Source organism: Malaya genurostris, chromosome 2 (genome assembly GCF_030247185.1).
Source record: "Malaya genurostris strain Urasoe2022 chromosome 2, Malgen_1.1, whole genome shotgun sequence".
NCBI lineage: Eukaryota > Metazoa > Arthropoda > Insecta > Diptera > Culicidae > Malaya > Malaya genurostris.
In genome coordinates this window covers 219,263,106-219,277,262 of record NC_080571.1, presented here as the reverse complement: position 1 = coordinate 219,277,262, position 14,157 = coordinate 219,263,106, and the positions used below count along the sequence as shown (strand labels likewise).

The following is a 14,157-nucleotide window of genomic DNA, read 5'->3' as shown; positions in this document are numbered from 1 at the left end:
GTACATAGGAAAAAGTATAAAGAAGATACCTACATAAAGCTCTTACAATTGTTTATATAATTCTAAATATAAATTCTTCTTCTAGGTATTGAGTGTTCAGATATTGGGAAATGATATTTTGTGCATAGCAGGATTAGAAGGAACCTAATGCTGAGAATTAGAACTCTAAGTACCCATGTAGCACACCTTGTTCATACACAGTATATTTGGATCCTCACGTATCCATGGTGTCAGGAATCAAGAATCAGGAATCAGAATTCAAGTAACACGTTCCCCTAGTTATTCTGAGAATTGAGCCTTGCCGTGGCTTCTCATATTTTTCCTGATGAGAAGGGAAGGATAAAAAGAACATGGAAGGGAAATGTGAAGTGGGTGAGATGGAAAAACAGCACAAAACAAAAAGAAATAAATCGTTCTGCATCCACGAAAGGATGCTCAACGATCTGTGGGTGTCAAAATGCACATTTAATAAAACCTCCAACCCCCGAGAGGATTTAGAGATTTTACAAAAGCGACTGCATTCCCGGAATATCCAATACAGAAAGGATTCATTCACTACAGGAAGAACGATGAACTCCTCTGACTATATCCTTGAAACATCGAGTGAGAAACGATAGAATATCCTTCAAATTTAACTCCCCATACACAAATCCAACCACGTATGGGTGACCAAAAACCGTCAAAAACCAAAAAGCGTCAATGCGAGACAGTTACAGATCAGATGCTATAAAGTACGCACTTACACTAATCACAAAAATAATACTCAGTACGCTGAATAGTAGCCATGTAATAGTTAAATTTGCAATGTCCAGCCAGAGCTTTGACAAGAATCCTATAATGATGCTAGGAAAACTGCAATAGACCTTTTTACATTTTCAGACTCAAGGCTGGTAAACATGCTGTTGTCAAGTTTGCAAGCTGCGCCAGTTTGCAAACTGCGGCAATATCTGGCATGTTTAGATGCAGTCCAAAAACGTCCTGTGCTTTATCCAACTAGTTGACAGTGTTAAAGCTGGATATTTCATTCGTGGTACCATCTCGAGCCAACTCGTCCGAAATATTTGATGACTGACTATTTCCAGCATCCGAATTTTAATTTTCTGTCTCGTATGAGGAAGCTGCAATAGTTACATCATCCCGCATTTGACATTCAGATACTTGAGTGAATTACGTAGCCATCAAAACAAGCCTTGCCAAAAGCTTTTTGCTTTGCAAAACCAACAAACGACCCGTAATCGTCAGTGTTCAAGAGAGATAAGAAATATTATATAGGATATCACACTTTGCTTGGCAGCATGATGAACTAGTACTATAAACAACTTAGTATTGTATGAGAGCAGAAAAATAGAAATGAACTTACTATTGATGGCATTAGATCCACTGGAATTCATACAATGTGAAGAATATGAAGTCATCGCTCGGCAAATACCGGTTATAAGCGAAATAGACATATTTTCACTAGCTCCCCGCTGAATGACCGAAATGGTTGAAGCCGGGGTAAAAAAAAGATATAAAAAATAGACATATTTTCTGTCTATGCTTTCAATTAGTCAATCCAACAGAGACACGTAATTTCGAGTTCCGCAAGAGCAAAGCCGCAAATGTTCCATTTACGACTGTCTTTTTAAGGCTCCTCCAGTCATTCAGTCATCGACGCGGAAATACATGACTGGCGAGCTCCCGTTTTAGTGGCCTTTTACGACATGGAACAGGAAACCAGTGGATCAATTCTTGGTTGAAATAATTCCGCCGGATGCCACACGGCTTATCTGTTTGGTGGACTTATACCACCGAGACAGATGGACCGTAGTGTTATTGTTAACCAGTTAAGAACCGCTACCGACACTACACGACCAGCTAGGCTGCTTAAAAAGAGAAGTTGACATTGAAGATCAATTTCCTATTGGTGGCCGAGCAGCCGTTGTTGTTGGATCATGTCCATGCAAGAGAGCAATTTTGCTTTTATGTAATGCAACAAGTTCATGTTTCTGAAACTGTTGTCAGCAATTACTATGCAACTTATTGAACATCTCGGTAAGTTTTCCAATAGTAATATACGTTTACTGAAAATCTGCGAAGGAAAACATTACACAAGTTATATGAATCGATTGTTTTTAGAACATGTCAGATGTAGGTTTTATAAGCAATAATCTGAACTAAGATCTGAAATCAAACCTAACAAATCAATCATATTTTCTCAACATAATTATGTGTAACTATAAAATGGTGAGTTGCAAAATCGATAAGAATACGGGTGCTACAACTTTTCTAACATATAGAACAAAAAGAATCATTGCGAACTAATTGTGCAACTTGAAAATTTTTAACAAGTTGCAATTACTACTTGGGCAGCTAGATAAGTTTCTACTCGAGATTGGCTCGATTAAGACATCCCGCTCCATTATCAAGGAGGGTTTATTTTTTATTGCTCACGAGCTACTTTTGTGTTAGACTTGTTGGACTGTACGGGGTCATTTAAAAACCAGCAAATAAATAATAATCACTCACCGATCCATTTCCAGTTCTTCCAGTTTCTGGGTAAGGCTCAGTTTCTGCTGCACAGCCAATCGGAGTAGTTGGTTGAGAGTTTTCTTTTCTTCTTCGGCAGCCGATAGCTGGTGAGTCAACTCATCGACCTGTGTCACGTATTCTTCGCATCTGGCGGCAAACATTGCGCGTAGACCTAAAAACAAAAACAGAAAAATTGATTTACGGTTATTGCCACCAATCAGAGGCCACCGAAATCGGGCTTACTGGAGAAAGTGGCAGCATCTTCCTTCAGGATCCTCAGCTCATTTCGTAGCTTCGACATGGTGTCGCTTACTACCAGCTTCTCGTTCTCGTACTTGGACTTGAGGTTTGTTAACGCCACTTCAGCTGTATTCTTGTTAGATTTAAGTACGGTTCTTAGAGTAGCGATTTGTTCTCGCTTCGTCGACAATAGACTCTTCAGTTTAATGATCTGTTCGTGCAGATCAGCAATCTCCTCCTTCGCATCCTTGTCACCAGCAGCAACATCGGACACCTTGTCTTTGTTGAGCTCGATTGTGTGCTCGACAGCCGTCTTGAGGTACTTTATTTGATCGCTGATAGTGTCAACGTACTTCTTGATCTCGACGGCATCGCTCAGCGCTTGCAGGTCCTCGAAAACATGTGGCCGAGAGGTCAAGATGTCAGACTTTAGCTGCGATTGAATTGCAGATAACGAATCGTTATCAAAGCTATGGATGAAATGATAAGATTAACAAGATTTTGCCTCCCAACTATTTCATCGAAAAACAAACAAACCTCAAATCATCGTTTTTGTGATCCAGTAGGACACGGTTAGGAGTTTCGCCATTGACGGTGCAAACTAGATGATACAGCTGAGCAAGATCGTCACTCAGCGAGACTAGATTGCTGCGAGTAGAATTAAGACTCTGACCAGCGTTTTGCGACAAGGTAGTTAGTACCTGCACATCGCTGTGCAGATCGAGTGATTTTTGCTCAGAGGAAAGTAACTGGAAAAAAATGATTGAATTATTGTCGCGAGAACATATGTTGACAATCAATTCAGAGAGAGACCTTATTTTTCAGATTCGTAATCTCATTTCGCAGCACTGCCATGGCATCTGAACAGTTGAGACCTTTCTGTAGATCGACTAGATCTGCCTTTAGCGTATCGATTTCCTTTGCACTGAGCGCAAACCAGTTGGAATACATCATAATAGCTTCATTCAGTTTGTCGTTCATTACCTTGTCCTTGTTATTGGACACGTCTGTGGGAAGAAGAATTTGGTATAAATTCATCGGTAAATGTTCGAAAGAAATTTGATGTGATACTTACTCGCAAATTTATCCTCGGCGGCAATTTGTTTCTTAAGGTTCTGTAAAGCATCCACGTGTGCTGCCAATAACATAAGTTTAGCCATGAAATTCTGGAGTTCGTTTTGACTCTTGTCCAGATTCTGCTGAGCATCGCGCAGGTTAGCGGTCAGGCATATCTTTTCGTTTTCCATGGATTCCAGCTGCTTTTCGAGTTTCTTCAACTCATTCAGATGAATCTCTGAGAACAGATCCACTTTGGTACCGTCCGGTGATTTCAAATCGGCCGTCTCCGCTTCCAAGGTTTCCAACCGTTTCAGTGTTGAGTCTCTGTGATGCGAAAAAAAGCTATATAAGTATGTTAGTACGGGGCAGTGCCGTGCAACGTCCATACTTCAGTGCGGGAATATCATCTTCACAATCACTGCTATTCAGTGTACTCTCCTCCATTCCCCGTATACTGATTGCCAAATTGCTAATGTTGTACATCGATTCCCGATTGATATGTGTATCAAGCTCCTTCTTCAGTGCATATTTATTTTCACGTTCAATCTACAATGGAAGCGATTGTTTGTTGATTGGTGGTAGCGAAAATGTAACAAAAAACGATGGGTATGAAATATCAGTAGATCTAAATGAGAATTACTTGCAACGCGGTTAATGCATCTTCCATCTGCTTTTCGGCTATTTTCTTCAGACTGGCCAACTCCTCCACTTGTGAGTTCAGCAGCTGAATTTCTTCTGAAAGCCTTCCGATTTCATGTTTGGCACCTTCAAATTCGACCTAAAATCAATGGAATCAAGTGTTAGCTTTGGATGCCGGGAACATTTGTATGGTAATAGATACAGTACCTGAGAACTCCTCAAACTGGACACTTGCTTTTGAAGCGAAATGTTTTCCTCCTCCAACTCACTGTAATCACTGAGCATTCGGGTTTCCCGGTACTTCATGTCTTTCAGTTCAGCTTTCAATCGAGCCCTTTCGGCTTCTGCTCCGGATTTATCGCGACCAATTTCGGAGTTCTCCTGGAGCATTCGGTCCCGTTCGTTTGTCACACGCTCCAGCTCATGTCGCAGCTGTTTGGTTTCATTTTCCAGGTCCACGATTTGCAGATTGAGCGAGGTTTCCATCGCGGCGGACTCGTTGAGCAGGGCATCCTCTTGTTCGATGCCACTCTTTGTGGTAACTTGTTGTGTCTTTTGAAACTTTTGTAGTGCCTGTAGGAAAATAACATAAACGGAAAAAAAACAGAACACATGAGTTGCGCATTTCTCCGCTAGGACAACGGTTTGTGAAATAACGATGATGTTGATGATGAATGTTCTTCCACTTGATATCCGGAATAATGCTTCCGCTGGATAGTTCTTACACAACTGGAACGGTTTATCACTTAATGAAAAGGTAGAGCATGTGCTTCGACGCCTTCTCAATCGTACTTGCTAATAGCCTACACCCTCCCTCTTCTGCAACTTGCAGATAGCTCTTGAAAGGAAAGGTAGAAAAAAAAGGATGCAATCACAAAAGGATTCTAGCATGCGGGGAGGAGATACATTTCACGTTTGTCAAATGCACTGTGTGTAATTTGCTGCTTATAAATAGAGATTGTGCATGTTGCCGGTAGCTGGTTTTGTGAAATAGTGCTTGGATTTTTAGGATTGACAATGCTTAACTTTGATGTGCATGAATAATTTACATTTTGCTAGAGCAGAAAATTTGCATATTCAAACAGGATAATGGAAGGATTACTCGAGAGAACAAACCATTTTAAGGCGTATTCGAATTTAATGAAAAACAGTTCATCATGGAATCAGGGCTGTCCAGTTAAATCTATATTTTAAAGACTGTCCCAGAAACTATGGACGCACTTTGATTTCGCTGTAAATAATTCACAAGTGTTAGATATTCGTATTTTATTCGATATACTGATAATATTAGACTACAGCAACAGAATATTCTGCTTCTATTAGGAAAGGGCAGACAATCAATACAACCTTCATAGGGGTCTGTCGCTGACGATGTCCAGCCAGCGACTGGCACCATTAAAAGAAGGTGACAAGCGATTATAAATACACTCTCCTACTCAATGCTTGATCGGAGAAATAGGTATAAAGCGAGAGGACTAGTGTTTGATGAACAGAGAAGATGTTTGGATAGAAGGTATCGGTCGGGTGACGGCCAGGATGTAGACCCTGTTCGATGTACGTTTCTACTATGTCTGTTTCGCGTTTTAGAGTGACTAAAACAAGATCGGAGTGGCGAAATGGTAGCGCGTATGCACGGAATGCATAAGAACGCAGGTTCGAGTCCTGTCTCTGAGCGTATCTTTTTCCAAAAATTCATCTTTTCTGTTGGTTTTTCTTTCATTTGGCTTCTCCAATATATGTTTCCGCTCAGTCATTGCAAAAACTGAACAGAATATTATTCTAAACATTTGCTACTTAGCCATTGTAGACTAACTGGCGCACCTTCTTGCGAACGTTCCTCAATAAATTCCGTACAGACTTCTTGGCGACAAGTTTTGACACTTTTTTCCAATCTATTTCGAGCTGTTGAATGGTTTCGGCTGCCGAGACATGTTTCCTAAGATGTGCCTTCGGTAATGCCCAAAATTCCTCAATTGGTCGAAGTTGTGGGCAATTTGGTGGATTCATGTTTTTTGGGACGAGAGTGACATTTTTGGTAGTATACCATTCTACCGTTGATTTCGAGTAGTGGCAAGAAGCAAAATCTGGCCAGAAGACAACAGGATCCTTGTGGCTTCGAATCATGGGTAGAAGTCGTTTTTGTAAACATTCCTTGATGTATATTTCGCTGTTCATTGAAGCAGTGGAGATGGAGGGTTTCAAAATCTTACCGCAGCACATATTGCTTGCCAGACCATAGCTTTCTTACAAAATTTTTCGACTTCAATCGATGTCTCGGACTGGTTTAACACTTGCCCTTCTAGCACCGTATAATATTGTGGTCCCGGCAAGGATTTGTAATCGAGTTATCACGTAGGTTTCGTTGTCCATGATTATGCAGTTCAAATTTCCAGCAAGAATTGTATTGTACAGAACCCTCGGCCTGATCGATGCTTCTTGTTTCGGACTACGTTTTGGTTGTTTCTGCTGTTTCTGTTTGTTCGAAGATTCAAACGTTCTTCAACACGAAGAAAATTTGACTTCGAAGTACCCACTTTTTTGGCCACATCCCGAACTGAAACCTCCTTCTTTTGCTCGAACGCCTTCAGTATACGTTTATCCAACTGAGGGATATCAGGACCTTTTTTTCGAACCGTTTTCGGTTTATCCTCAAAGGTGTTATCTTCACCGAACTTCCTGATTGCATTTCGCTCGGCTTTTTCACTTACTCCTTCCATTTTTGCTACCTTTCTCAGTGACAGTCCGCGTTCTGTGCACCATTTGTATACAATTTTTCGACGTTGTTCTGCTGAAAGTCCACGCATTTCGAAACAAACTAATGAAAACGAATAAACAACTGCACAAGTGGTTAGAGAAGAGTGTAAACAACAGAACGCTCCATAAAAATTGACAGATTCTGAACCATTGCGAAATTGCAGCGGTTTTTGGTTGCGTTCATACTTTCTGGGACAGTTTTTATTCAGCAAATATATGTAAATATGTGGCGTAGAACTAAGATTCTATATTAAAAGTCGTATCTACATCTCTCTGATTTTAAAGGGTGTATTCGATAAAAATGGCACACTCCTATTCACTAAATAAAAATTAAACAGATTATCGAATTTTGTTCTTTTCTCACTTCGGATGAGCAACGATTTACAAAAATCGTTTTGTTCAATTTCATCTCCCGTTCCGAATGATCACTCCTTCCTTTTCACTCCGCCCGCCAAATTTTGCACAGCTAGTTTTCCTGTATTTAAGCTGTTTTCACAATATTTCTGTTCAACTCCAGCTCTGTTTCAATAGTTTCGGGATGTTTGCGAAGTTTCGTCCTCATAATTTTTATTTTCAATTGAGCCTGGAGAATTTGGTGGTTCTTGGACCAAAATTTACTCTGTTGACTCAATATCACCGCAACATGTCTCGAGTGTAGTGGCAAAATGCTAGATCAGACCAATACAGTTTTTAATTTTTTTTATTGTATAATTTTATTCGGTTCGCTTGCCCTTAAGCTTAACGTGGATGTTGAACAATAATAGAAATTATTTTTTTTACTGCAGGATCTCGTCCATTGTTTCGGTGTCGCTGTTGCTGGCGGGAAAATCGTTATAACGTTTTGTTTGTCCAGGCGTTTGGGGCCGGTGTACAGAAAGCACCGTAGTCCTTCGGTGAAGATGTCTTCTTTGTCACAAGACTTACCGTAGTGAACAGCGTTTTTGCAATATTTGCAGGTGCCCATCTGATCTGATTGTCGTAGGCTACAAGTGATTTACTCGGAATCCTCGTATCCTGACCGAAAGTCACATAAGAAGGTATAGCCTTCTTTAAGCGCATGCGTTACAAACGTGCGCCATTCAGAATACCGGGGTTCTTCCTCACTTATTTTTCCATAGAGAGAATTTTCCATATAATATTTCTTTGAATATTTAATAAGCTTGAGCTTGAGCTAGAGCAACCACCCCTGGTTTCTATTCCGTTACTGATCGGGACTAGCTGAAATTGTGCCGGGAGTTCCTAGATGATGCGACCTGGGACTGGTAAAACATCCTTCAATGTACATCTTCTGGTATTCATTGATCAGTACCGGCGCCGGCCAGGCCCGAACGTAGATCGGCTAAGGAATGGGAAGAAATGTTAGTCCAACACTTGTTGTTACTAGAGGCCGTATATACTACTGCGCACTCCACAAGTGTCATGGGAGAAGGATATTTGTTAGTAAAAATTTCAGCATTGGTATTATTCGCGCGCGACTCAGTATGTTCCGGTTTATAATTTTAAACGCATCTCGCCCTGTTGTTCCGGAGCCCGGAGTGAGATCCGAATAAAGGTCAATAGCAGTCTATTCTTATAGACGTTGACCCTTTTATTTGAGTTTGAATTTGAGGAAATCGACTCACTGAAGAGAATTTTACGCTATAAACAGTTTAAATTGAACACTGATTTTGAAAATAAATTTCCAAAATTTGAAGCGTTGCTCTGGATTGCTCCCCTATTCATGATGATTTGCCAAACAATACTGAATAGGGACGTCACTTTACACTGTCATAAAAACTTTCAGACAATACAGTAATCGCGATTGAAAAAACAAACCTCCTAAAAACACCCGTTACTTTTAATTTAAATCTGAGTTTGCGGAGATCGGTCTGACCGTTTCTGAGAAATTGGAGTGATTTCCGGAAATCTTATTCGGATGAAATTCGGTAGGGTTATATGGGGTTGTAAGACCTTTCATTTGAACCTAAGCTTGCGAAAATTGGATGAGTGATCTCTGAGAAAATCGAGTGCACATTTTGCCCCGTAACTCCGGATCTTGATGAAATTCAATGGGAACCTATAGGACTATGAGACCTTTTGAATCTAAGTTGAAGAAAATGGGTTGAGTGGTCTTTGAAAAAATCGAGTGTGTTTTTCATTCATTTTTTGCATATTTCACCCCGTTTCTCCCGAACCGGTAGTTCGATACGGGTAAAATTCAGTAGCAACCAATGGGACCAAGTGAGCTTTCATTTGAATCTAAGTTTGTGAAAATCGGTCTGGGGAAATCGAGTGCACATTTTTGTTATATGCACACATACATACAAACACAGGCACAGACATTTTGCGTACTCGACAAAATATTTCGGTATCTTTACCAGAACCAAATAGTAATTCGTCGCATGATAGAGCGCGGTCGAATTTCATTATCGATTGAAAAACTGTTGAAATTACTAGACATTCACTAGACTAGGAAAATGTAACAAATAATGTTATATGTTTCAATGTTCTAAATGAACGATAATACTTGACTTGTGGTCACTTCATTCAGTAGCCTGCCTAGGTTAAATTTTAAGTTTTGCTACAATCTGATGTAATATATATTATGTGATATTACACAACAAAGCAATATCAATGCATTGAGCTAATCAGAGTTGGACATTACTAGCATTATAAACGTCATTGGCCTCAGAAAATGACCGATTTCTTATGATACCCATTTTATAGTATTCAACTCGTTGTTATTTTTTGCTCACAATATAACGCCACCGAACCCACTGTGAACTTCTCACACCATAGCGCGCGTGCAATATAGAAAATGATGACAAGTTTATGGAATTCACTTGACATTCAAATTCCGGTTATTTTGGATAAAGTTATACAATTTTGAGTTGCCTTTTGGCAGATTCTTTGTGAAATTTTGCTTTAAACCATATTTTTCATTTATTATTTTTTTCACGTTTCGTCTTTGGCTCATCAGTGCAGAGCAGTTCAAATTGAACAGCTTAGTGCTATACTCGGCAGTTCAATTTGAACCGCTGAGCAGACGTAAAGTTTCTGCTATTTACAGAAAAACGACGAAACGTAAAAATAATAAAAACGTTTATGTGCCCTAGCACAAAATTTGGCTAACCCCTAAATGACCAAACCTGCATCGGCCAGAAATAGTCGAAAACATGTTTTCGTTCGACACGTCAGAAAAGACATTGCACTCCGTTGCAAATCAAAAAGTGTTCCGTAAATAGCAGAAACTTTACGTTTGCTTAGCGGTTCAAATTGAACTGCCGAGTTTAGCACTAAGCAGTTCAATTTGAACTGATCTGCACTGATAGGTCAAAGACGAAACGTAAAAATAATAAAAACGGGTCTGTGCCAGGGTTACCAGATATACGGATTTTTCAGTATTCTACTGATTTTCAAGTACATTGGAAAAAATTACTGAATTTCATACGGATTTTGCAAAAAATACTGATTTTATACAGATTTTTAAGAAAATCGTTGTTTTTCCACCAATGTAATATCACAGAAAGTTTTTTCTGTTTTATAATGTCATGATAGAGGAACGGACCGATTCCGGCCGATAAATCTCGTTAGGTTAAATCATTGAAAACCTGCGCAAGTTGAACGCAGTTGAGCTCAGCTGAAAATGATGATACTTGGAAGAAGCAAATCATTTTCACTGTGCATACACACCCACTCAAAACTTTTCATTACATCTCAATAGAAAATACGGTGTACGGAACGACAAACTTCTAGAACTAGTAAAACTAGAGGAGATCTGTCACATCATTCATCTGTCAATTTTTCTACTTTTGTCTATACATAATTCATAGTAATTCATTGTAGAACCAAAAATTAACATAAAGCGCGATGAAAAAATATTTTGAAACCTACTCTAAAACCAATATATTCAAATAAGTTTATCTGCGAACCTGCCGGAAAAAATCCTTGGTTTTTCTTGTAGTAGTGTGAAGTGTGACGAGTAATCTAACTGACGATCTATAACCTGTTATCAAATAGGAAATGATTAATCAGATCAAATATTTACGTTCTTATTTATTCAACATATCATAAAGGCAGTGAGGCAGATGTATTTCATTCCTAATATAGTAATTTTAATGAATTTTCGCGTGGGATGTTTTTTTATCAATCAAATTGTAAAACTGAAGATTATAAATAACATGTAAAAAGAAAATTAACTTAGTAAAATAGTTCAATTCTTAGATACTAAAAGAAATTGATAAGAAAGAGTTCTCTCGAAAAATTAAGAATACATATTTTTCAATACGTATGTTGAACGAAGGGAAAGTCTAATAGAAACTACCAAATTGAAACACTAAGAAACCCTGGTAGTCAAAATTGGGAAAAAAAAATCTCCTGCAAATGTGGCATTTCGAAGTATGAAACTGCGCTAAATATATTTCTCTACATCACAATAAGTTCGTTCAATCGAAATTTTTTTGATTTCATTGTCATTTATTTTAGTTACATACTCGACAAACCAGCGAATCCTGCTCAGACTAACTAATTCGTTCTTCCTTATTACATTGGTATTTCATTGAGAGATCCCTATTTGGTCATATAAACACTAAACCAAGCATCAAAACAGCCTGTTAAGTTAGAAAAAGTATGGACTCGATTGGCGTCACCCGGTGGATACGTGTTCCCTTACAATGTCATCACTTCCGCGTACATACGACAGCAAATATGCAGTTGATGATAAAATTACGACACAATTTTAGTTAGCAATGAGATATGAACTAATGGAAATTGGTAGCATTGCTGACAAATCATCACCATTTCTGCGCAAGTTGAAGCTTTGTGTATTCCTGGTCGTCAAATGGTGAGATAACTAAGTCCTCACAAGTCCCTATCTCATGCCTCCCCGAGCGTCTATGATGACATTTGGTCAATAGAACGGCGTCGACGGGGTGCTATCGCCTTCTGCGTTAGTAGCAGAATGAGAGGGTGCGAAATGGCTTGTAGGTTGAAGCCCATCCTAAAGTGCAATGTTTATCATAGTATATTGTAACATATAATTCTGTCGTTTATTACATCATGTATTATTAGTATTATTTTTATTATGAGAAGAGCGTAACTTACACTGCGACATTACTGTTATATTATATCATAGCATATTGTTTCATATATTATCGTCCTACACTATTTTATGTTATTATGGTATTATACTGCATTGCATCATAGCATATTATATTATATAATTATATTATATTTTATTATATTGTATTCTACTATATTATGTTATATTGTATTGCATTATGTTGTATTATATTATATTATATTATATTATATTATAGGGTTTATTATGAGTAGTACTACGTACCTCTGCGCAAAATATAAATTTGTTTTCCTTATAAGTTATCATTTTTAAAGTAATCTTTTAACTAACTATCAAGGTCGTCACAAGGTGAGCTTGGTCCTCACTGGTTCCTGTTTCATGCCTACACGTGTGTCTGTGGTGACAAATGGTCGATGGAATGCGTTGATGGCAGAATGAGAGGATGAGAAATGACATATAAATTCAAGTAATATAATATCATAGCATATCGCAACATATCATTTTATTCATTCTATTATTTATTATATAATTCATTGTACTATATTAGATTCGTTTTTTATTATTATTTTCATTATTATATTTACTGTTATTATTATTAATTTGTCATCAATAATAATAACATATATTATTTTTATAGATGTGGATATTATTATTGTTATTAGAAGAGAAATATTCTACTTCCTGCAGTATTGCGAAGATAGAAGAGCATAACTGACACTCTACACTAAATATTATTTTATATATTGTTTTATGATATATTATATTATATTGTATGACATTGTATTATATTATATTAAATTAAAATATATTATATTATATTATGTTATATTGTATTATTTTGTAATCTATTATATCTTTTCATGTTATATTAGTTTCATTACACTATGTTTCATTGTATTTTTCAATATAAAACATTTTGCACGGGGTCGTAAAGGGTAGGGAGGTCGTCAAATGGTGAGATAACTAAGTCCTCACAAGTCCCTATCTCATGCCTCCCCGAGCGTCTATGATGACATTTGGTCAATAGAACGGCGTCGACTGGGTGCTATCGCCTTCTGCGTTAGTAGCAGAATGAGAGGGTGCGAAATGGCTTGTAGGTTGAAGCCCATCCTAAAGTGCAGTGTTTATCATAGTATATTACAACATACAATTGTGTTGTTTATTACATCATGTATTAATATTATTATTTTTATTATTATTATTATTATTAGAAGAGCGTAACTTACACTGCGACATTACCTGTTATATTGTATCATAGCATATTATTTCATATATTATCGTCTTACACTATTTTATGTTATTATATACTATGTTGTATGGTATTATACTGCATTGCATTATATCATATTATATTGTATTCTATTGTATTATGTTATATTGTATTGCATTATGTTGTATTATATTATATTATATTATAGGGTTTATTATGAGTAGTACTACGTACCTCTGCGCAAAATATGAATTTGTTTTCCTTGTAAGTTATCATTTTTAAAGTAATCTTTTAACTAACTATCAAGGTCGTCACTAGGTGAGCTTGGTCCTCACTGGTTCCTGTTTCATGCCTACACGTGTGTCTGTGGTGACAAATGGTCGATGGAATGCGTTGATGGCAGAATGAGAGGATGAGAAATGACATATAAATTCAAGTAATATAATATCATAGCATATCGCAACATATCATTTTATTTATGCTATTATTTATTATATAATTCATTGTACTATATTATATTGTTTTTTATTGTTATTTTCATTATTATATTTATTGTTATTATTATTAATTTGTCATCAATAATAATAACATATATTATTTTTATAGATGTGGATATTATTATTGTTATTAGAAGAGAAATATTCTACTTCCTGCAGTATTGCGAAGATAGAAGAGCATAACTGAC

At 37.4% G+C, this 14,157-nt stretch overlaps 1 protein-coding gene across 1 annotated transcript in view; it reads right to left on the bottom strand.

Moving 5' to 3' along the window:
• LOC131427642 (protein bicaudal D) overlaps nucleotides 1-14,157 on the bottom strand; it is a 72,940-nt gene that overhangs the window by 11,690 nt on the left and 47,093 nt on the right. Inside the window, exons 2-9 of the mRNA XM_058591024.1 lie at nucleotides 4,657-5,022; nucleotides 4,451-4,588; nucleotides 4,199-4,356; nucleotides 3,827-4,134; nucleotides 3,565-3,758; nucleotides 3,289-3,500; nucleotides 2,755-3,221; nucleotides 2,509-2,683 (exon numbers count right to left, since the gene is read on the bottom strand). Of these exons, the coding sequence (XP_058447007.1) occupies nucleotides 2,509-2,683; nucleotides 2,755-3,221; nucleotides 3,289-3,500; nucleotides 3,565-3,758; nucleotides 3,827-4,134; nucleotides 4,199-4,356; nucleotides 4,451-4,588; nucleotides 4,657-5,022 (2,018 nt within the window). The remainder of the gene's footprint in view (nucleotides 1-2,508; nucleotides 2,684-2,754; nucleotides 3,222-3,288; nucleotides 3,501-3,564; nucleotides 3,759-3,826; nucleotides 4,135-4,198; nucleotides 4,357-4,450; nucleotides 4,589-4,656; nucleotides 5,023-14,157) is intronic.